The following is a 23,569-nucleotide window of genomic DNA, read 5'->3' on the forward strand; positions in this document are numbered from 1 at the left end:
CGTGGGACGCCCAAAGCTGGTTGCTCCCAGTTGAGAGTGCTGTCTGGCCATGGGATCCCTTCCACGTGGCCTGGAGAGGGTCAGCTGCCTGGACCTAGGTTGGCCCCCTCCAGCAGGAAGCCTCCCAGGCTGGCCCCCAGGCCAGAACAGGAGGCCAGGGCACCGCAGACTGGGCTGGGCGTGCATGACCCGGGTCCCCCAGGCCAGCTCAACCCCAGCGCCTCCCCCCACCTCCACCAGTGTCTGGCACTGGGTACGTGGGGTTGGCAGAGGGGCCAACCTCAGAGGGGCCCAGGGGGGCCAACAGTGGGAGTGGCTTCCCCTCCCAGAGCCTCGAGCTTCCCTTAGGCTCAGGCACACCTGAGGTGCTGGGGCTGCGGCTTCTCCAGGAGAAGGCGGGCCAGCCCCAGCACACACTGTGACCACACACCATGTGGGGAAGGCTGCCCCGGCCCTGGGGTTTGCTGCTGGGCAAGGCGGGGCGGGGGGGTAGTTCTCTGTGCTTGTGATGGAGGGTCCCGGAGGCACCCCGGGGCCACCCAGTGAGGTGTGGCCAGGCCACCCTGCCCCAGGATCTGTAGTGGGGCAAGTGGGGGGTGGGAGAGATGATGGGGGGGACTGGTAGCCCCCTCTCAGCCCAGACCAGACGGGCCAGCCTGGGGTTCTGTTGGCTCCTGTGTGTGTGTGTGTGTGTGTGTGTGAGTGTGAGTGTGTGTGATGGAACACCCCCCACACGTGCACACGACCCTACTGACATGCCACCACTCGTGTTTGCACGTGCACAAGTTCCGTGTGCACAGAGACACACACTCACACGCACCCCACGCACGCAGCAGGCACACAGGCAGGCCTCCCTGCACGGCCCCTCCCTGCCAGCCGGCCGGCCCTTCCTGCCGGAGGCACCTGCTGGCCCCCTGCCCCCTCATCCATCTTGCCTGCCAGCCTGTCCCTGGCGTCCCCGCATCTTTCACACCTTTTCATCTCGCTGCTCAATAGCGGCAGGCGGCCTGGCAGCTGTGGCCCCAGGGAGATGGATGACGGGCCGGGCGGGCTTCGCAGGTGGTGGCCAGCAGCCAGGGACTCCGCCCTGCCGGGTTCAGGCGGCGTGGGGCTGCCCTCCGGGCCCCGCCCAGCCTGCCCGCTTCCGCCCTGCTGTGGGCACCTTGCACAGGCTGCCTACGTCGGGGCCGAGGGACCCCAGAAGTAGACCCTGGGCCCACTCCTTCCCCAGCCACCACGTGGGAGGAGCCTCTGCCTCCCTGGCAGGAGCTCCCTCACCCCAAGCCAAGGCGCCTCCCCGCTGTGTCCCTGCGCCCGGATCTGCGGTCCTGGGTGGGGGAGCTCTGTCAAGCTGCACCCCTTCCCTACTGCTGACTCCCCCAGAGCTCCCATGGGCACTGGGCCCATCGCGCACCCGGAGATGCACCTCCATCCGGCCCGTGTGCCCAGCCACGTACAGACCCCCCCCCCCAGACGGTGCCAAGGTTCTCAGAAACGTGTGCGTGCACACACACAGCACCTGGGACAGGCACACGCTCGGACACCCACACACGTGTGCACACACCTGGGCACACACTTCTGCTCTCCCCGGCCTACTCACAGGCCCCAGGAGTGTGGGAGTTAGGGGACCCCTCTCTGGTCATCGTCCTGGTCATCTCCCCACAGCACAGGGTCTTCCCCGGACGAGCCTGGGCACAGAGACAGCCACCCCGGCCCCAGGACTCGGAATGTCCAAGGCCAGACTTGCCCCAGAGGCCGTGTCCAAGCTACAGAGAGGCCACACCAGACAGAGGACACGAGCCGTAGCCCTCTGGGCATCTTCTACTTTATAGACTGGGAAACCAAGGCGTGGAGGTGGGGGCTGGGCCCGGGTCAGGGCACGTAGCCGGTGGCGAAGGGGGCCCCTGAGCTGGGGGTCGGGCCTCAGGACTCCCTGTTCCGAGGGGAGGGCCGAGGCTGGGCAGGCGTGGCCCGGGTTAGGGGGCCGGGCCGGGGGCCAGCGCAGGCAGGGCGGGCACGGAGACCGTGAACTTCTCGGTCTGGAAGAAGGCGATGCCCTTCTCATAGTAGGCGGCCTCGTTGATGAACACGGGGTACACGATGGACTCCCCCTCATAGAGCGCGTCCTCGCCGCTGAACAGCTGGAAGATGGGGGCGCCGGGCCGCAGAGGCTCGAAGTCTCGGTCCTGGGAGGGGAGCCAAGGCTGAGGCCGACCTCTGCCCCCGCCCCAGAGGGGGACCCCGGCAGGGGCCTGCCCAGGCGGTGCCCCTCACGTATGGCCTCGCCCAGTCACTCCTTCACGTCTTCGGTCGATGCGGCAGGGCGTGTGCTGAGACGCCACCTGGCCCTGGGTCTGGAAACCGAGGCTCCGGCCCCCTCAGAACGACCTTCATCGTTGGGAAGCTCAGCCTGGGGGTGACCAGCGCGGACGGCGAGGGAAGGCTGGGCTCAACCAGAGAGGTCGCTCAACCTCTCCGTGCCTCAGCTTCCCCGTCTGTGCCATGGGGGTCATACTCTCTCCCCCTATCATCCTGAGGTTGAAATCAAATGGCTAATGGTGCTTCAAACAACACCTGGCAGTTAGCAAATACAATATGAAAGTTTACTAAAGAAGTGTTTAAATTGTGAAAGAAATCGCTCAAAATGACCGCCAGGCAGATGGGCGGGAGTGTAAGGCCCTCTGGCCCAAACCCGCAGGGGATGGAGCGCCCCCCCCACCCCCATGCTGCTACGAGAGAAGACCTCAGAGTCGAAGACAGCGCTGCAAGCAGCCCGACCGAGTTCTCGTTTTTCCTGCAGTTGCTACTTCGGCTCTTTAGAGTAGTTTTGAAATATCACACGTTCCCACCATTTCTCCCCCTTTCTTGACCGTGCCCGCTGCGCCCTCCATGCGAGCCAAGCCCGTCGGCCCGGGGGAGGTGAAGGCCCCCCGGGACCCACACCTGTCCTCGCAGAGGTTCCGAATGACCCGGTCGCCTCTGACACCGGAGGGTGGCCCGCGAAGACTCATCGTGGAAGGGGGTGCCCCTGGCTGGTCACTGGGCTCAGCCACCGAGCTCCGAGATGGAGTGAGGAGGGCCTGGGCTGACAAAGCAGGGTGCCCCCTCTGAAGCTCCTCCCACCTCTGAGGGCCGGGGGAGGCGCTTGGGGGAACAGTTACTAATGAGGCTGAGGCCCCCAGCTTGGGGGTGGGGTGGGGTGGGGAGGGGTGGGGGGCTTGTTCCACAGCGGCCCCAAGTGGCAGCACGTGGAATGACAGCTGATTGGCGGCCCATTCTTTCCTACCTTCTTCCTGCCACATTCAAGAGCAAGATTACCCAGCTTCTGGAACATTCAGGAAGGGGAGGCCTGAAGAGGGAGGTGCCGGACTCCCCGCTAGCGTGCATAAGGGTGCTCGAGAGTTGCTCGGAGCAGAGAGGGCTCTGGTTTTGCACCTCCAAGCAGGGTTGTGCCTGTCCCACCCTCCCGCCCCCCTCTTCACCCCCCCACCCCCCCCACCCCCCCACCCCCCCCCACCCCCGTCTCCTGCAGCCAGGAGGGGTGTGTCCGGGCTGTCGAGGCGCCCCCAGGTGCCCTCCACAGGTGCTGTGAGCATCACGGCGGCCCAGAGTTCCAGGCCGCTGTGCAGGGTCCCTACAGAGACAGTATGGGTGGGCACAGGCACCCAGGCTGCTGCACCCCTGCTCCCGATTCTGAGGTGCTGGTGGAACTCTATGGGAGGCACCGTGGTCCCTGCCTCTGTGCCTCAGTTTCCCAACGCTCCCCAAGGCTGTGACCTCGGAGACCACAACCCATCACACACACACACACACACACACCTGCAGCTGAGGATGCACGGTGCCGGCCAGGTCCCCGGCCTCGGTGCGTGGGAAGTCCACACTGCCCACTTTTCTGTACACCTCCATCTCAAAGGCAGGGAAGGCTGTGCCTGTGCAGGAGGTGGAGCGTGAGCCCATCCCTCCCTCCAGGCCCAGGGTGGGGTGGGCCGTGGGGGCCACTCGGGGCTGGTTCCCCGCCGGCCGGCCCCAGAGCCTGGCTCCTTGGTCCCCGGGGTGGGCTCTTTCCTCTTTGGGCCTTAGCTTCCAGGCAAATCCTTGGGGGCCTCACCCTGGTTGAAGAGCTGGATGAAGTCCAGAGCTGCGGCCACCAGAGCCCTCATCCTGGTGAAAAGGTCAGCCCGTAGCACTCCCTGGGGCTGGGGGCCAAGCTCCAGGCCTGGGGACCAGGAGGGAAGGGGTCAGGCAGGTACTCCAGAGAGGAGGGGCTCCAGACCCCAGGCTCCCGACACTGGCACCATCCGGTCCTGCCCTTCCTGGCCCCTGGTAACTTCTCCCGAAGCTGAGGTCTGGGCCTACCCATTCCGTTCTTGGCCGCAGAGTGGACGCTGTAACTCTCTTCTCCGGGCAACTGGTACAGGAAGACCCGGCAGGGCAGCTCCGGGCTCTGCAGCTGCGAGCAGAGGGCTGGGTCAGGGCCCGAGGCCTGCCTTTGGCGGGAGGGCAGGGGGCAGGGGCGGGAGCATGGAGGAAGCACAGCACACCACGTGGGGAGGGGTGGGGGGTCCAGAGGGCCCGGAGCACCTGCAGGTGGCAGGTCCCCGGGACTGGAGCCCAGGATGCACTCCCCCCCAACACACACACACACCAGTCCCCAGCGGAGGCACCAGCCCCACCCTCCCTCGCCTGCACGGGCGCAGGGCCACCTGCAGGTGGCGGCACAGGTGCAAGGCAAAGACGTTGCTGGCGGCTTCCAGCACGAGGCAGGTGCCCACGTTGGCCGTGGTGTTGTGCAGGTCGAGGACGAAGTCGAAGGCCTGGCCCGAGGCCTTGGGCCCCAGCAACTGATTCAGCTCTCGGGCCCTCGTCACCTCGTACGGGTCATCCGGGTGGGGCCTGGCACTGCAGGGGCCAGGGCGGGGGTATCAGCCACCCGAGGCATCAGTCCATCGTCAGAGGTTTACTGGGGGGAGGGGCGGGGGCCTCATGGGCTGACAGGGTGAAGCCCCCGAGACCCTGCAGGAGAGACAGAGCAGCCCAAGGGCCCGCCCTTCACGCCTCTGCAGCGCGCCTGCCTCATTCAGGTCTCCCCACTGCCCCCCGAAAGTTCAAACCCTTGGCCTGGCCCTGCCTGCCTGCCTCCTCAGCTCTCACTCCGGCCACACTCCCAAGCACCGCGCTGGTCTCACTTCCAGAGCTGTGCACCTGCCCCTCCTTGGAAACTCCTCTTCTCCTCCCTTTACCTGGCTAACGTCTACTCACCCTTTGGGGCTTGGCTGAGATACCACCTCCTCCAGGAAGCCTTCCCTGACTACCCTTGGTCAGGTTTGTGTAGCTCCCACTCTGCATTTAGCATTGTGGTCACTGGGTTCTTCCTCTGTCTCCCCCAGGAAGCTGAGAACAGCGCCTCAGGCCAGTTTCCCCTTCTCTTACCTGCGCTGGCCAGAGCCTGGCTCAGCGGTGGGGATCCAAGAATGCCCACCAAAGGAAGGTGTGAAGCAGTGGTTGGGGCACCAGACAAGTGAATGCAGCTTGGGGGGGGTGATCTAAAGCAAGGTGTGGGGAATCCAGAGGAGGCCCTGACCCGGCCTGAGATCAGGAAGGGCTTCCTGGAGGAGGTGACATCCGTGTGGATTTCTTTAAGTTGAAAAAGGAAGGATGGGCAGTGAAAGCAGAGGGATATGCCCCTTGCTAGTGGCTGGAGGGCTGTCTGAGGTGAGGACCTCAGTGCCAGTCCAAGGGGCTGGGCCAGCCTGGCGGGCAGGGGCCCCACAGCGACAAGGACACTCACGTGAGGAAGGCGCTGGTGAAGGTGCGGTTGAGGTCCCGGTCCACGTAGCGGCGGCAGGCGGCCGCGGCTGCAGGGTTGGCCAGCACCGGCGTGGCGGAGAAGCTGGGCCTCTGCAGCTCCCCCGGAGCCTGCAGCCACTGCCGGGCCAGGTAGACGCCCGACATCTCATTGCCGTGGGTGCCCCCGGCCACGGCCACGCGGCGCAGGGGCTCCCGAGGCACAGGCAGCGAGCACATCCCTGGCTGGGGCGGCGGGCCCGGGTGGCGCCCACGCGGGGCGCAGGGCTCTGGGCCGGGGCGGTGGCGGTGAGCTCCTTAAGGCCTCCCGGGCCCGAGCTGGCGGGTTGGCTGCCTGTCAGAAGGCGTGGCTGGGTGGTCGCTCAGCAGGCCAGCTCCAGGTTTGTCCCTCCGGGTGCCCGCAGCCCCGCCTTGCCCCGCCCCAACACCCCTCCTGGGGCGGGGAGCGCCGCCCACCGGCCTGCCCCACTTCCTCTGAGGCCGTGTTTCCGCTCCCTTGGCGAGGAGTTGCCTTCCCCCGAGTGGAGAAGAGGGGCCCAGACGTTCAGGGTGGCGGGTTCCCCAGGGCATGCTCCCGCCTGCAGGAGGCTCACGCTCCCTTGTCATAGACAAGGGGAAACCGGGGTGCTGCGGGGGGCAAGGAGCGTCACCCGCATCGGCTGTGGAGTGTCAGGGTGCCACGAGACTCCGGCTCCTTCTGCCCCCCCCCCCCCCACATGCTCCTCTGAGCCCGTGCAGGCTGCGGGAAGCACGCGCTTACCTGCTGGTGGGCTCCCCGGCTCCCTGGGCCTCCGGGGCTGGGGTGTGCGCCGCCTAGACCGGCAGGTCTGTATGCACCTGGGGAGCCCCGGGGTGGGAAGTGTTTGCAAGTGGCTGGTGCAGAGCAGGGGTGGGCGGTGCAGACCAAGGTCCATCCAGAGGTCAGGAGCACGGGGTGTCCCCACACCGCTGCACACCACGTTGCGCTGGTCACTGCCACGGCCCACTGGTCAGGTCCTGCAGCCCTGCGTCCTCGGGGGCAGCCCCGCCCCCCAGAGCCAGGGTGGGGTCCCAGCTGCGAGCTGTACAAAGTCTTGGAAAATTACCTGCAGGGGGTCTTTGAGGCCTCAGATGAAGTGAACCCCACCCCGCCCGCCGAGAGAGCCCCGGAGCGCTGCCAAGTGAGGCCTGTTTACTTCACCAGTGTCCAGTCCAGGGTGGGCGGGCCTGGACTGCTGCCCTCGCTGGAGCCGCTGGCGGAGCCCAGGGCCACCGCCGGACCAGACCACTGCGAGTTACTCATTGAGCTTGTGCCTTGGCGGCCACTCAAAGGATGCCCAGTTCCCTTCGCCCCCTCAGCCCCCTGCTGCTGCCCTTGCAGCCCCCAGAGCGGCAGGTGTAACTCACTCTGTCGCTGTGAGGGCTCAATGAGAGCATGCGTGTCTGGCCCGGGTCCCCACGCAGGGTGGATTCCAGGCTCTTCTGTAAGCCGAGCCAGCGTCCAGCACGGGGGCCCTGGCTGCAGGGGGGTGGGGGGCTGGAGACTACACACCTCCCAGAGCCCCCCGGGGCCCCGTCGCAGCCTCGAGGATGGGCCACGGGTCACTGAGGAGCGAGGCAGAGCTGGGCAGTGGACCGTCCAGCCCGGTCACGTGGTGCCTACTCTGAGCCAGGCATCCCAGACCTTCCTCACCTCTGGACTCAGTCCTCCCAGGCTGCCCAGCCGTGGCACCAGCTGGGGGCTCCAGTGGCCGGGGCCCCAGGAGTGGGGACCCGGGTCAGACACACGGGCTCTGGTTGAGCACTCGCAGTGACTCCAAGAGGCGGGTGGGAACCCCGTTCTGGGAGCTCAGAAAACAGAGGCTCAGAGAAGTAACGGGCCTGGCCCAAAGCCGCCCAGCCCCCGGGGTGGCCGTGCAGCACTCTGCACCCAAGCTGTCCTGGTGGTGGCGCTGCGGCGAGGAGGCGGAGGGCGCTAGGTGAGCCAGGGCCAGGGAGACCAGTCTGGGATGCGGGCTGGATTCCTGGGAGGGGGGTGCTGGCCGTGGGAAGAGGTGGGAGTGAGGGCGAACTGGGGGGAGAGGGCAGCTCAGCAAAAGCCGGGGGGGGGGGGGCTCGAGGCTCTTGGAACCCCTGTGTGCCGGGGCGTGAACAGCAGGACAGGCTTCGTATCGTGTCTGGACCACACCGCCTCCAGGGCTGAGCTGGTCAGCCAGGGCCGAGACACAAAAGGGCTGGACCTGGCAAGGGGGCAGTGAGGAGGTGACATGTGTCATGCTTGCGGCCTCTCTTGAACAGTCTCCTCTGCAGCCGGGACACAGCCACAAGGCCCTGCTCTGCCAGTCGGGGGCCACTGAGAGTCCGGCACTCGGGGACTGCCCCCCCACCCCACCCCACCCCACCTCCAGGGGCCGCTCCCAGAGTGCAGTTCCCTTGCAGACTGTGCGCCCTCTGCACCACAGTGGCCGATGGCCGAGACAGCAAAGGGAACGAGATCAGGTGTGGTGAGGGCAGCGGAAATTCCAGAGTCTTCCGTGAGCAGTATCTTCTATTCTTTGCTCGCTGGACCCACTGCTCAGACTGTGGCCCTGACACCCTGATTCTTCTCAGCCCCTCTGGCTCTTCCCAGGCCAGGGGTCACTTTGAGGAAGAACTTCCAGGGGCAGCATGGGGTCGCTTAGACCCAGGCCCAGTGATCATGTAGCTTCACTTAGCTGGTCACCTGCCCAGCCATGAGTTCATTCGTCCACCTAACCCGCTATCCATCATCTCACTCACCCACTCACTCGTCCTTCTGTCCACCCATTGTCTCATCCTCCATCCATCCACCATCCATCCATCCATCCACCCATCCATCCTTCCTTCCATCCATCCACCCATCCATCCATCCATCCATCCATCCATCCATCATCCTACATCCATCCATCCATCCTTCCTTCCATCCATCCACCCATCCACCCATCCATCCATCCACCCATCCATCCACCCATCCATCCTTCCATCCACTCACCCATCCATCCATCATCCTACATCCATCCATCCACCCATCCATCCATCCATCCAACTACCCATCCATCCATCCACCCATCCATCCTTCCTACCATCCATCCATCCATCCTTCCTTCCTTCCACCCATCCTTCCATCCATCCACCTACCCATCCATCCTTCCATCCATCCATCCACCCATCCACCTACCCATCCATCCACCCACCCATCCATCCACCCATCCATCCATCCTTCCATCCATCCATCCACCCATCCACCCACCCATTCACCCACCCACCCATCCTTCCTTCCATCCATCCATCCTTCCTTCCTTCCATCCACCCACCCACCCATCCATCCTTCCATCCACCCATCCATCCACCATCCATCCATCCTTCCTTCCATCCATCCACCCATCCATCCACCCATCCAGCCAGTTAGCCATCCTCCCATACATCCACCTTCTCCCTTCCCTAATCATTCTCCTCTTCACTCATCAACAAGCTCATTAGTCACCTCTTTTGAGCCCACCTGTACCCTTGTGGAGACCACTACCCCCACCAACTCCTCGAGGGAGCGGGAGGATCATATTCCCCCTTACTCCCCCCATCTCAGGCCACTAGCCCAGGCTCTGAGGGGTGAGGAGCCCACCCACCAAAGCAAGACCAGGGGGACTGGGCTCCCAGGTTGAGGACTGGGGACAGAAACGGAGGCTGCCACAGCTGACCAGGTAGCTTCTGTTTATTGATCCCATCCCACACTTCCCAAGAAAGCCCACCCTCCCTCAGCTCTGCCCTGCCTTCCTCAGGTCAGCCCCATCTTGTCTCTAGCCCCGGGTTTTCCACATGTCAGACAAAGGGGCCAGATTTAGACTCTGCCCTCTCTGATACACTGGGAGTCGAGAGCAGGGGTGACAGCTGTGACCCCCATGTGCACTACCCCTTCCCGTGCCTGTTGCAGACATCACTAATCAACTGCTGCACTCCTTCCCGTCGATTCCACACACAGCAGCAGACACAGTACTTGGCAATTACATGCTTCAGGCAGTTGACCAGGTCTGGGCTCAAGCTCACATCACTTCAGGTTGGACAAGCCCAGCTCCCCAAACCGGAGTGAGCGAAGCCGTTAGAAGTAGCTCCGTATCTGGGGAGCCTAATTACGCATCTGACGCAAGGGAGTCCCTTCTAACCGCAGGACCCAGCCTCGGGAGTGGGGTGGGTCGTCCGTCCCTCCTGCAGAGGGGACTCTGGCCCTGAGAGCCGGGGCCCAGCAGCCCCGAGGTCTGCCCAGCAGGGGCACCCTGTTCAGAAAAACCCCTGAGCGGGAACTTTGCCTTCCTAGACAGGACCAGGGCCTCCAAGGGGCCACTAAGCGCATGGGCAGCAGTCAGACAGAGGGTTTGGGGGGCAGGGCACTGGAGGTGGGCAGAGCCCTCACAGAAGGGTGCAGCTCCCGGCACTCAAGGCCCATATGATCAGCTTCTTGTGCCAGCCGGCGTAGGGTGGGTATATGATCTGCTTGACCTGGTCCAGGCCTGCGTGAGAGAGCAGGCAGGAGCGGTGGTGGGAGAAGGTGTCGAAGGAGAACTTGCCGTGGTATCTGCCCATCCCGCTGTTGCCTGCGTGAGCACGGGAGCACGGGTGTGAGGCCGGGCAGCCCCCAGCCTCAGCAGCAGCCCGCTGCCCACCACCGACAGGGGGCGCGGGGAAAGCCAGGCCGTTCTAACAGCTCTTTTTGCAGATGGGGAAACTGAGGCCTTGAGAAGCCCGAGGTCTGGACCAGGGTTGAACGGTGAGCGAAGGCAAGAATGGATCTTCCTGGGTCTGGGGGACCAGTGCGGGCTTCTCAGGGGTGGGGGCTGGAGGGTGGAGGAGGGTAGGACTCACCGACGCCCCCCAGAGGCAAGGACGACAGAGTCAGGTAGATGAAGCCCTCATTGCCCCCGAAGTTGCCGCTGCTGGTCCGGTCCAGCACCTGGTTCACCACCTGGGGGCAGGTGGGGAGGCGGGGTGGTGGGCTTGGCGTCAGGAACGGGGGCTTGGGCCCCCTCCCCCCGCAGGGGCAGCAGAGGCACCGCCCCGTCTCCATCCTGTGCTGAGCAGACAGCCTCTCAGGCACTTGCCACGCCGAGGGGCTGTGACCGGAAGCCGAGGCTGAAAGGGTAGCGAATGCCAGCCTGCCCGCCTGTCAGAGCCCAGCTTCGCTCTGCCCCGCTCCCGGGGGGCCCTGCCCCCCTTTAAAGAACCTCTGCGCGGCGTAGGGGAAGGGGGTACTCAGGGCAGGCAGGGGCTCTTGGTCCGGGTGGAGGCTGCCGCGGCCAGGGCAGGAAGCCGGCCAGCCACGCACCAGGCCAGTGTTGATGCAGAGCCGTCTCCCGCCAGGTGCCCCTGTGCAGGTGACCTGAGTTAGGACAGGCCACCAGGGGGAAGTCACCCGATTCTCCCCTGTCAGCTCCTCTGCTGCGCGGCCTGCCCGAGCCCCCACCTGGCGGCTGTTGGAGAAGGCGTACAGGGCCAGGGGCTTCTCCCGGCGGTTCATGAAGTCGATGGCCTCGTCCAGGCTCCTCACGTTCACGATGGGCAGGATGGGCCCGAAGATCTCCTCCTGCATCACCGGCTCCGTCTCCTGCACGTCCACCAGCACCGTGGGGGCTGCAGGCACAGGGCACGGCTCGGCCCCGGGCGCAGGGCCTCCTGGGCAGGGCCCAGGGACCCGGGGCTCCAGGCTCGGGGAGGTTCTAGGGAAGAGTCTCCCCACGGCCCCCGAGGAGGGACCAGGAACCAGGGCCCAGAGGCCCCCCAGCCTTGGTCTTACAGTCTCGGGGTGACGGGACCTCAGACCCCCGGAGCCCAAGGTCCCAGGTCCCAGCCTGTCGGAGCGGCAGCGTCACCACCGAGACGTGTGGCCCAGAGGCTGGGAGCTGCTTTGTAACCACAGCCTGGCGGGTGCTCGGGATGGGAACTGTGGGCCCACGGGACCCGGGTCACGGCCGTGGAGCAGTGGACAGCGGGAGGGAAGCCGGGAATCTGAGCACTCGGGCATCCTGGGACGCCGGGGGCCCGGCTCAGAGAAGCCCGGCCTTGGAGTCATGGGGTCACAGGCTCGGGCCACGGTGGCCTGCAGTGTTAGTGCCGGGGAGTCGTGGCACCAGAGCTGTGGGCCCGGCCGGGCTCCAGCAGAGGGGCCGTGGGAACCTCAGGGCCCCTCGGGGCCCAGCTGTGGCCCCCAGCGCGGAAGGGCCTCAGCCGGCGGGGGGGTGTCCCGGGGCCGGGAGAGGGGGGCTCACCGATGTAGCGGTCACTCCTGTCACTCTGGCCCCCGACGGCCACACGGCCACAGCCCAGCAGGCCCTGGAGCCGCTGGAAATGCTTGTCGCTGATGATGCGGCCCAGGTCCGGGGAGCCCCGGGGGTCCTCGCCGTAGAAGCGGGTGATGGCGCCCTGCAGGGCGGGCACCAGCCGCTCCTGCATTTCGGGGCTGCAGAGCACGTAGTCGGGGGCCACGCAGGTCTGGCCGGCGTTGAAGCAGCGGAAGAAGGCCACACGGTTGGCCACGGTCTGGGGGTCGCAGTCGTCGTCCACGTAGCAGGGGTTCTTGCCCCCAAGCTCCAGCGTGACGGGCGTCAGGTGCTTGGCGGCCGCGGCCATGACGATCTTGCCCACCCGGGGGCTCCCTGGGGACGCGGGGTCGACCCCTCTTCTCAGCTGGCCTTGGCCGCACGGTTCAGGCACCACCTCGGATCTCCCCCTCACTGTGCTGCCCCCAGGACCCCGCCCCTCCGAGGCCCAGAGGCCTGGCCGATCACCACTCCCCACTGCAGCGCGACAGCCGCCTGCCCACTCAGTGTTTGCAACCACGCGCTCAGACTCCCCAGCTCCCCCGGCACTGGCCGGGGCCGCCCTCACCCGTGAAGAAGATGTAGTCGAACTTGTGCTCCAGCAGCTGCCCCGCCTCCTCAGGCCCGCCCAGCACCACGGCAAAGCAGCTCTGCCGGAGGCACAGGGTGCTCAGGGGACACTGCGGGCTCCAGGGACGGCCAAACCTCCCCGGCTGGCAAGGGCAGGGATGTGGGACACTGGGGCTGATGGGGCAGGGCCACCCTTACCTGGTCCAGGTACTGGGGCAGGACCTCAGCCAGGACCTTCTCCGTGCTCTGGCTGATTTCCGACGGCTTCAGCACCACGCAGTTCCCTGCAGTGTCAAGTAGGGAACTCTAGGGGGAGCTGGTGCCCCCACACCCACCCAGTGGCAGGCAGCAGACCGGAACGCAGAGAGAGGCAGGGAGGGAGGGTGTGCCAGGCTAGGCGCAGGACATGATGGAATTTTGAGACATTCCCCTGCCCCATTTGGGAAGGGCTTTGGGGGCCAGGAAGGGTGAGGGGTGAGGCTCAGGACCCTCTGCTCACCTGCGGCGAGGGCGCCCACCAGGGGCACCAGGACCAGGTTCAGGGGGTAGTTCCAGGGGGAGATGATGAGCACCAGGCCGAAGGGCTCCTTGCGGATGAAGACAGAGTCCAGCTGCGTTAACTGGGACACAGGGTGCACGGTGAGGCCCAGCCGAGGGCCCCCTGCAAGTCCCCTACTTTGGGGGCCCCTGCAGGTGCCGCCCGCACCCAGCCAGCAGCGCACCAGGTTCTTGGCCACCGGCTCGTCCTTCATCCAGGCGTTCAGGCTGCTGAGGGCCAGACGGACCTCGTTCTGGCACAGGATGATCTCCGACAGATCCGACTCAAAGGCTGACTGGGGTGGGGGTGGAATCTGAGGGTCAGGTGCGGGGCGGGGCAGGGCAGGGATCCGGTGTGGGGGCCCCCCCGGAAGGTCCCTGCTGGGGCGGGCTCTGGAGACAGTCTCCGGGGACAGCACAGCTCGTCTCCTGGGCACGGCGCGGTCCGCCGGGAGTGGCTCAGACCCCGGGCCAGGAAGCCTGGGCTCCGGCTCCAGCTCGGACACTCCCTCGCCGTGGGACCTTGGGCAAGTCATCCAACGCCCTCAGCGCCCCCGTTGATATAACACGGGGACAACAATGGAACCTGCCTCACAGGTTTGTGGAGTCAATGTGGGGAGTGCCCGTGCCCACGGCGTGCCAGGGAAGGGCCGTTAAATGGACAAGAATGAGCTGGGAACGCAGCCCGCCCCCGCCGCCCGCCGCCCGCCGCCCCCACCTTGCACAGGTCCCGCGCCAGCGCCTCCTGCAGCAGCTGCTTGTTCTCCTGCAGGAAGCGGCCCAGGCCCTTGAGCTGGGCCGCCCGGAACTCCGCCGGCCGCGTCCGCCCCGTGCGGAAGGATTCCCGCAGCCGCCGCAGCGTGTCCTCGAAGGGGTCCGTCCTGCGGGGGGGGGAGGGGGCAGTGTGGGCTGGGGTTCCCACCTTCTCGGGCACACGCCCCGCCTCTGCCTGCAGCACCTGGGCTCACAGACACCTTCCCTGGGACGCGCGTGTAACCCCAAGGGCCGGGCCTGGCGCCGCACCCCAACACAGGCACCTTGCCCCGGTCCATGCCTGCCCCTCCACCCACAGCGCCAGGCCAGGAGCACAAGCAGGATCCTTGGGACGGTGGTCCGGGCCGCCCCGGGCCTAGCCCGGCACTCTGAGGGTTCCTTGCCTCAGAGGCCGCAGAGCGTTTGCTGTGGTAGATGGGGAAACTGAGGCCAGGATGTACCATAGGCACCACAAACATGAGGAGGGTTCCGTATCTGATCCGGGGAGGTGGTCCCAGGTCGAAGTCTCAAAGCTAGGTACGCGGGTGGGGGGCGGGGAGCATGTGGTAGGCGAGGCACCGCGGGGGGCGGGGGTGGGTGCCGGCTGGGCCGGGACTGAGCGTCTGTGTGCCCCTGTCTCTCCATGCCTTTGTGTGTCTGTGTGTCTGTCCGTGTCCATGTCTCTACACTTGTCTGTGTGTGCAGGCAAGGGCTGTCTTCAGCCTTCCGCAGCATCTCACAGCCCGAGCCCGGGCCCCAAGTCTTGGCCACGGAGTGAGATGGCTCAGGCCCCAGCTGGGCGCCTGGGCACCGCTCCTGGGGCCTCGGGCAGGCTGCGCCTCCTCTCTGAGCCTCAGGCTCCTCATCTGGAAAGCAGGGACATTGAGGGCTGGCCATCTAACGCCAGCGGACACCCTAGGCTACCCTAGGCTTCCTGGGAACACGAAGCAGCTGGTGCCAGCTCAGCGGGCTCTCCCGGCTGAGGAATGCGGGAGGCAGGCCCGAGGCTGAGCAGTCCGCAAGCAGGCACGCCCTTCCTGGCACTGTCTGACACCCCCCCCCCACACACTGCTGTGGGGACAGAGGCTCCCCGGCAGCCCACGGTGCATGCTCAGTGAGGACTGTCCAGTCTTGTCATGGACTAGGAGAGGACCCAGGTCATGCACCCCCACAGCCAGGCCTGAGAGTAGGGGCAGGGGTCCCACCTAGACAGCTGCCCCAGAGAGCAGAGGGACGGTGTGCCGTCTGTCCTAGGTCCCATTTCCCCTGGAGTGCTTCCTGGAGGAGCTAGGCCGGAGCGTGGCCGCCCACCCTCAGCCCTGAAGCTGGCCCCCGGCAGTGCCAGGCCTTGGGGCTCCAGGGCTTCCCCGGAGCTCTGCCTGGCCTGCCATCACCCCCAGCCTCCCCCAGCCTCCCCCAGCTTTCCCTGCCAGGGGCTCGAGCAGCCCCTGGTTCCACCAGCTCCACTCCGACTTCACCGGTGGCTCCCTAGGGCCTCTCTGGGACCCAGCGCCGCAGCCCCGATCAAGGCCCAGAGCGGAGGAGCCTGGGTGTCCTGCTGTCCATCCTAGGACCCTGGCCCCAGCTCAGCTGGCACTTCCCAGGCGAGGCAGGCCGGGCAGGGGTTCCCCGCCTTCCCTGACTGCCTGCCTCTGGGTCTGCACTGTGCACACGGGGGAGGCCTGGGGCCAGCTGCAGGCTTAGCTTGTCCGTGGCCAAATCCCCAGGCCCTGACCCACCGCTGCCCGATACAATGAGGAAGCAGACAGACCACGGGGTGGGAGCCGAGGTCAGCAGCCTCCCCAGGGGAGCTGAGTTGGACAGCTGGCGCCTGCTTCTCATGCACGGGGTTGCTTGCCTCGGCCACCCACTGCCGGGGAGCAGGGACCCAGGGCTTGCTGAGGCCAGGCTGACCGGGGACCCCCGGCTGCCTCCCAGCCCAGGACACAGGTTATTGCAACACAGCTGGCCGGCCCTCAGGAGGAACTCACAGTCTAGGCTGGACCAAGGACGGCACCAAGGATAACAGACCCGAGTGGCCAAGCCGTGGGCCCGGTTGGGGGCCGGCCAGGAACCCCCGGGGGAAGCAGGTGCTCTGGGCAGAGGGCCCAGCACATGCAAGGGCCCCGGGAGGGCAGGTCTTGAGAAGCAAGATGCAGCTGGGCAGGCCAAGGCCTGACGGGGCCTCACTAGGGAGTCGGGGTGTATTGCGTAGGCAGTAGATACGGCACGGGTCCCGTGGAGGAGCCGCGCCGGCGTCTGGAGCTGAGCAATGGCGGGTATCCTCTTACCTGGGGCTCGAGGTCCTATTATCGCCCACTGGGAGGATAAGGAAGCCAAGACTCCGAGAGGTGACCTGAGCTGCCCTGCGGACGGCTGGGACACCTGGGCCCCGTCCCTCCCCACAGCCCATCCCCCGCCAGCATGGGGACCCCGCGCCGGCCTGTGCCTGAGCTTCCGGTCCACTCCGCAGCATCTTTCTGCAGAGCCTGGACTCTCTGCAGTGAGAACGCGACGCTTCCGGAGCCGGAGACCAGCAGGGTTTACCACCTGAAAGGGGACTCGGTTCTGGCCTCTCCCTCCCACCCCCAGAAGCTCCCCGTTCCTCTCCCCCACTCCCTGGCACAGTCCTGCTGACACCAGTCCACCCCTGCCTCTTCCCCCAGGCCCAGGAGCCCTCTGTCCCTGCCCTGGGGCCCGGCCAGCACTGGGCCAGGACGCAGGGCTCCTCTGCGGCTGCGCCCAGGCACTACCGTGGGGGAGAGCGAGGCTCGGACGGTAGAACTGACCTGAGGCCACACCCCGGGAAGCACAGCGCCCACCCCGCTACACGGAGCCAGGCCCCAGCCCGAGGCCCCTGCCTTGTGGCTCCCATCCTGTTCCCCCCATGCCGCTGCCCGCCCCCAGTGTTTGCTACCCTCTGGCCCCTCTGCCCCACGTACACCAGTGTGGGCTGTGACCTTGAATCCTTCACTGCGCCTTTGCCCTCTTTGCCTGACATCCTGCCTCCAAATGAGCCAGCTGTCGGTGCCCAGGTCTCCTGCGTGCCTCTGCCACCTGCCAGTCCTCCTAGGTAACACTGGCCACCGCCAGACTCCTTCTCCCCACACCTATAAGTGGAGGGGTACCAGCCCTTAACCAGTTCACACACCTACACTTCTCCCACGTTGGCCGCCTCCCTCCCGACTCTGGCTCCCGGAACAGGTCTGGCAACCCCAGGCTACTGGGAAATCGCATCATAAACAGAAAAATCCAGGCTGTGGGGAAATTACAGGCTGTGAGGAAATTACAGGATGACCCTAGCAGCAAATGCTGCTTCCTCCAGGAAGCCTTCCGCCAACAAAGCTCTATAGCCCACCCAGGCCCCTGTGCCCCCTCCCCGCACCACAGGCTCCTTCATCTGCACTCTCCTCGGGCGCCTGCCTAGCACCCTCGGAGGAGAGGGAGAGGCCCCAGCTGCTGCAGAGAGAGAGCCCGGCCCAGCCAGGGCCCGGGTGGCTGTGCCAGGACACATCGTCCCTTTGTTCCTTTATTCTCCTGTTCACTGTGTGACCCTGGGCAAGTTACTGAACCTCTCTGAGTCTCTCTGAGGTACCAACAGTGCTTAATTGTCATGGTTCTTTTTTTTTAAGATTTCATTTATTTATTTGTAGAGAGAGGGGAAGGAAGGGAGAGAAACATCAACGTGCAGTTGACTCTCGTATGTCCCAACAGGGCACCTGGCTCACAACCCAGGCATGTGCCCTGACTGGGAATCGAACCAGTCATCCTTTGGTTTTCAGGCCAGCGCTCAGTCCACTGAGCCATACCAGCCAGGGCAGATTGATGAACCTCTTAATGGCCTCGACCTTGGGCACACATTGGGCACAGTAGGTGCAGCAAATAGGCTGCTTGTGGCCACACCTTCTTTTCGGACAACCACTGTTCCTGTTTTCCTTGCTCATCTTGGAAGCGAGGACCCGAGAGCTGGAAAACTTGATCGTTGTTACTATGGCAAGACTCCCCAAAGCCATCTACGATGCAATGCAATTCCTGTCAAAACTCCAACGTCGTGAAGAAATGGAAAAGCTGGCCTTCATGTGTAATCGCAAGGGGCCCTAAATATCCAAAACGATGTTTGAAAGGAAAACAAAGTCGGAGGACGCACATAGCATGACTTCTAAACTTATTGCAAAGCTGCAGTAAGCAAAAACAGCGTGCTTCCGGCTTACGTGCAGACGTGTGCACCGATGGGACGGAATCGGGATTCCCGAGATGAGCCCAACGTCTGTGGCCAATTGCTCTCCAGGAAGGGTGCCGAGATCTCCCAGGAGGGAAAAGGATGGTCTCTCCAGCAAAGGGTGTGCAGGCAGTTGGATAACCACGCGCAAAAGTTGAATGTCTCCCTCACTCCAGATACCAGCATTAACTCAGGATGGATCGACAGCCTGATGTAGGAGCTGGAACAATGGAACTCTTAAGAGAAAACATGGGGTGAATCCTCATGACCTTGGATTTGGCAGTGGCTTCTTCGATGTGACACCACAGCATGAACAAACAAAGTAGATAAAGCAGGCTTCAACAAAACTTAAAAAGTTTGTGCATCAAAGGACATTATTTTTTTTTCTTTATCTTCATTGTTGACTCTGTTACGGATGACCCCATCTCTGCCCCCCAGCTGCCCCCCCCAGCCCCCAGATCCCCCCTCCCCGGCCTTCCCCATGCTCACGTCTGTGCCTGTGACTTGTGCAGACGTGAATCGAAGAACATTGTTAGGAAAGTGAAGAGACAGCCTTCGGAATGGGAGGAGACGCTAGGAAACTGCATCTGGTAAAGGCTACGTCTCTAAACTATATAGAGAATACAACTCAGCGAAAAAAGGCAAACAACTCAATTTAACTGTGGACGAAGGACCTGCACAGACGTCTCTGCAAAGAGGACACACAGCCGGCCGGAACGCACAGGAGAAGGCGCTGGCCTCACTCATCACCGAGGACCCACAGGCCACAGCCGCGGGAGGACACCGCTTCGCAGCCCCGCGGACGGCTTCAACGAGACAACCAGGTGGCACAGAGTGGAAACCGCGGGCCAGGACGCTCACTGGCCAGGATGTGGAGAAACCGGGGTCTCCGAAGGCTGCTGGTGGGGGTGCAAAACGGCGCATCAGCTTCGGTCGAGAGTCCGGCCGCTTCTCGAAACGTGTCACACAGAGTTGACGTGCGACCGAGCCCGGGTACAGAACCCCCACTTCCAAATTCAAACCACGTGTTCAGATAAGTACGTGTTCGCCGATGTTCGTAGTAGCCTTGTTCGCAACAGCCGAAACGCGCAAACAACCCAAGTGTCTGTCGATGGACGACGAAGGAAGAAAATACAGCATCGTACCCACGCGAGGGGCCATTAGTTGGCCATAAAAGGATTCCAATTCTGCTGTGAACCTAAAACCTCTCCCACAAACAATGTCTGAAAAAAAAAAAGAGGTGCCCACACTGACACACGGCACGGCATGGACCGGCCTTGGAGGCCTCCTGCTCGGTGGGAGAAACCAGACACAAAGGGTCAAACTGACCGTCTGGGTCCGTTTATGGGACACGTGAGAGTGGGCGAATCCGTAGAGACACCGAACGGTGGGGGCGGGGCGGGGCGGGGCGGGGCCAGAGGGAGGGACTGCCCCCTGGGGGTGGGGCGTGTTGGGGTGGGGTGATGGAAAAGTTTGGAAACTAGGAAGAGGTGGTGGTCGCACGACATCCCGGAGGGAGAAAACGGCCCTGAATTGTAACTTTAAAACGGTGAGTTGCATGTCATTGGAACTTTGCCTGCACAGAAATAAAAAACGATGATTCCATGTTCTCCTGCTTTTGCCGGTTCTGCTCGCTTGTGCGCTCGGCTGCAGCCAGCTGCCGCGTGGGGACACGTCCTGGGTCAAGGCCCAGGGCGTGGCTGGGCCCTCTGCTCAGGGCCCCACCAGGCCGTGTCCTCGCCTGGACCTCGAATCCCCCACGCTCACTCGGGGTGTTGACAGAATTCACTTCCTCGTGGTTGTAGGGCCGAGGTCCCTGTTTCCTTTTATTTGTTTAAATCCTCACCCAAGGATAGGTTTACTGATTTGAGAGAGAGAGAGAAACATGGATGTGAGAGAGAAACACCAATCGGTTGCCTCCCATACGTACCCCGACAGGGGACTGAACCCATAACAGGTATGTGCCCTCCCTGGGAATTGAACTCACAACTTTTTGATGTACCGGATGGCACTCCAAACAACTGAGCCACCCAGCCAGGGCTGCAGTCCCCATTTTCTTTCTTTCCTTTTTTTTAAAGATTTTATTTATTTATTTTTAGAGAGGGAAGGGAGGGAGAAAGAGAGAGAGAGAGAACCATTCAATGTGTGGTTGCTGGGGGCTATGGCCTGCAACCCAGGCATGTGCCCTGACTGGGAATCGAACCTGCAACACTTTGGTTCGCAGCCCACACTCAATCCACTGAGCCATGCCAGCCAGGGCCCCATTTTCTTTTTTCCTTCCTTTCTTTCTCTGTTCCTAATTTTTCTTTCTTTCTTTCTTTCTTTCTTTCTTTCTTTCTTTCTTTCTTTCTTTCTCTTTCTTTCTCTCCTTCCTTCCTTCCTTCTTTCTTTCTCTCTCTCTTTCCTTCCTTCCTTCCTTCCTTCCTTTCAGGCAGCTGGAAGAGAGGGAGAAATAGAGAATGTCCCCCTATGGCCACCAAAATGTTAGGGTGCTTGGTGACACAGGCCGTGAAAGAATTCACAACGAGAAGAAAGTATAGAATAAAGATTTTATTCACACCCCAAACAAGGAGAGGGCGTGGTATGGAGAGATACGCCAGCCCCCCGTTTTCCTGCTGGTGGTCAGCTGGGGGTTCCTCCAGACCGACAGGGGACACGTGGCCTTCTTCTTTTTTTTTTTTTTTTTAAGATTTTCTTTATTTATTTTTAGAGAGGGAAAGGGGGGGGAAGAGAGGGAGAGAAACATCGATGTGTGGTTGCCTCTCACACACTACGGAAAAGTTAAAGAGCGTGACAATTTCAGCCCGTGGAGTCTCAGAACCAGTTTTACACTCTCCCTGGGGCAGACGGGCAGAATCACGGGGGCAGAGGCCATGGCACGGAGTCCGAGCTTTCCCTCGGCAGCCCAGGCCTGCACCCAGTCACCTCCTCCGGAGGTGGCAGTCAGCAGAGGTGACAGCAACATCGCTGTTACGCCAGACTGCAGGCCGCCCAGGGCCCCGGGCGCTCGCATCCGACAGCCCAACACGCCTGTCCCCGCCAGCCAGCCTGCTGGGACTTGGCAGCCATGACCAGTCACGCCGGCTGTCCCGGGCGTGCGTGTCTGGTGCCTCTCCCGTGTCGGCACGTGGGTCTCGCCCACGTGCTGGGCGCAGCAAGAGGGCACGGAAGGTCTCCTGGCGGGGAGCCCACCCTGGCGCAAGGAAGCGCGGCTGGAAGCCCGCTCTGTGCGCCTGAGCTGCCTCTGCGTCTGCCTGACACCAGCCTTGGCCCGGCATCGAGACGGACGTTGGAAGTGGTGTGGGCTGTGGAACGCTGCAGGCCGGTCCCCACGCCTGCCCACGTGCCCGGGGACCCACCCGCTGCCAAAGGTCCACCTGCTCCACACTCAGAGGGTGTGGCTGCTGTGTCTGGCTGCCCACCCTCATCGGGCGAGGCTGCCGACCTGCCAGGGGGGTGTTGCCACATCTGCTATCAGACAACCGTCCCTTCCAGTCCAGAAGCTGGCTGCCACCTGGAGGGACAGAGGGCTGGCCCCTCCCCTGGCCTACGGGTCACCCTGTGTGACCCTCTCTGGACTTGCTTGTCTTTGACGGTCTGTGTGTGAAGCACACAGCTTCCAGCCCTTGGCCTGCCTGAGTGTGCGACCACCTGGTGGGGTGGCCTGGGGCCCTCCCTGCAGCCGGAGCTCTCACTGTCCCCGTGACCGCAGGCCCCCCAGATCTGCCCACCGGGGCGTCCTTCGCAGGCCTCACAGACTGCAGGCCTCACCTCATCACCTTCCGTAGAAGGGCCCTGGAAAGGACGCAGCCGGCCGTCTGGGTCGCGGAGGACGCCACCAGCCGAGTTTCGCAGAGAGCTCACTCTGAGCGCCTGGACGGTCTCAGTTCCTGGCGCCCTTCGCGTCTCAGTCATTTCTCCTGGCGCTCCTAGGGCCAAAAGAAATCTCCAGTAGCTCTATCTACAAATTAATTTAGGTCTAAATAACTTACAAGCATGTATGTGTGAATAATGTAGTAGCCGTTGAGAAAATAGAATTCGGGTCAGCAGAAAGACACGATGGTGCTTCTGTCTCGTTCATAACACTCCTACTCGCTGATTGGCTGCGCGCCCCCCGCCGGTTTCTCAAACCTTGAAATCGGACGGGTCACCCCGCAGCCTCATGCCCAGCTCCGCCGTGATCCGCGAGTTTTATCCTCAGAACGACAGGAGATCCAGCTTCTCCGAGTTGTGCTGGGAAAGGAGTGCGGAGGGATCTAACCCCAGCAAACTGGGAGCCTCTCGGAGCTCTCACCGTGCTCAGAAATGGACGCTATCACCACTTCCCTCTAAAATGTACAAAGTGTAGCCCGGGCCGGTGTGGCTCGGTGGGTCGAGCACAGGCCTGCGAACCCAGAAGTCACTGGTGTGATTGGCAGTTGCGGCAAGTGGCTGAGTTGTTGCCCAGGTCCCCAGCTGGGGGCGCGTGTTGTTTCTCTCCCTCTCTGTCTCTCTCCCTCCCCGTCTCTCTAAAAATAAACAAATAACGTCTTTAAATATTTTTTTAAATGTATGAGATTTAAAACTGCGCCCTGTGAGATTCCCCCAGGATCCAGGTCCCGCGGAGCAACCGTGTGGAGGAGGGTCCCCCCATGCCTGCTTTTTACTGAGATACACTTCCCTGAGAAGGACCTGGGCTCAGACATGGAGACCCCCCCCCCCCGCGCCCCCGCCCCGCCTGAAGTCTCAAGCCTGGCTCCAGCGCCCCCTAGAGGCTGCGGTAACAAAACTGAAGTGAGGGCAGTGGGGGCCCCAGAGGAGGCAGCACAGTTCTTGGGTGGGAGAATCTCGGAGACCGGAAGCTCGAGTGGGTGTGCACAAGGGTCTGGCCCCAGCAGAGGGAGTTTGGGAGTGCAGCTGGGGGCTCCATGACCCTCCTTGCTAGTCCTCACCCACGCGTTCAAAACCTTCACAGTGGGTTCAGTCCCCTCTCCCGTGAGGGGCGGAGTAGAGAAAGGGGACCCCCAGGCGGCAGGGCGGCTGAGTCTCTCGTGGCCATGAGGCTGAAGCCGGTAGGGCAGTGGCCAGATTACCTGGGCTCAGCACGGGGTGACCCTGACATGGCTTAGAAGTGGACCCTGTCCCCCAGGGAATCTCTCGGGGAGCGATGGGCAGAAGTACCCCAATAGACAAAGGGTGGGGGCTGGGCAGGGAGGCTGGGGGTGCGGGCGAAGACTACAGGAGGGGCAGCTGGACCTGGGTCTCTGGAATCTGCCCCATCCTCTAGACCCTGTCAGTCTCTGCGGAGGCCCCTGCAGGACACCCCTAGGTGGTTGGGGTGGGACTGGGGAAGCCTGGCAGGTTTTGGGAGGGGCGGGGCTTCCAGGAGGGAGGCCTGCCTGGT

The 23,569-nt window shown here is 63.5% G+C and overlaps 2 protein-coding genes across 2 annotated transcripts; both read right to left on the reverse strand.

The window, feature by feature from the left end:
* Nucleotides 1-1,821: 1,821 nt before the first annotated feature.
* Nucleotides 1,822-6,132, reverse strand: ACY3 (aminoacylase 3). The gene is made up of 6 exons (XM_028514486.2): nt 5,789-6,132; nt 4,704-4,899; nt 4,357-4,450; nt 4,109-4,216; nt 3,820-3,929; nt 1,822-2,186 (listed from the first exon to the last, which is right to left on the reverse strand). Exons 1-6 carry the CDS (start codon nt 6,022-6,024, stop codon nt 1,977-1,979), a joined length of 954 nt encoding a protein of 317 aa, XP_028370287.1. The 5' UTR covers nt 6,025-6,132; the 3' UTR covers nt 1,822-1,976.
* Nucleotides 6,133-9,914: 3,782 nt separating this feature from the next.
* Nucleotides 9,915-17,029, reverse strand: LOC114499950 (aldehyde dehydrogenase family 3 member B2-like). Its single transcript, XM_028516496.2, has 10 exons — nt 16,910-17,029; nt 13,933-14,095; nt 13,400-13,510; nt 13,177-13,297; nt 12,876-12,961; nt 12,676-12,757; nt 12,057-12,443; nt 11,255-11,421; nt 10,657-10,756; nt 9,915-10,388 (listed from the first exon to the last, which is right to left on the reverse strand). The coding sequence occupies exons 1-10, from the start codon at nt 16,966-16,968 to the stop codon at nt 10,204-10,206; spliced, it is 1,461 nt and encodes a 486-aa protein (XP_028372297.2). The 5' UTR covers nt 16,969-17,029; the 3' UTR covers nt 9,915-10,203.
* Between the last annotated feature and the right edge of the window lie 6,540 nt (nt 17,030-23,569).

Source organism: Phyllostomus discolor, chromosome 6 (assembly GCF_004126475.2).
Source record: "Phyllostomus discolor isolate MPI-MPIP mPhyDis1 chromosome 6, mPhyDis1.pri.v3, whole genome shotgun sequence".
Lineage (NCBI taxonomy): Eukaryota > Metazoa > Chordata > Mammalia > Chiroptera > Phyllostomidae > Phyllostomus > Phyllostomus discolor.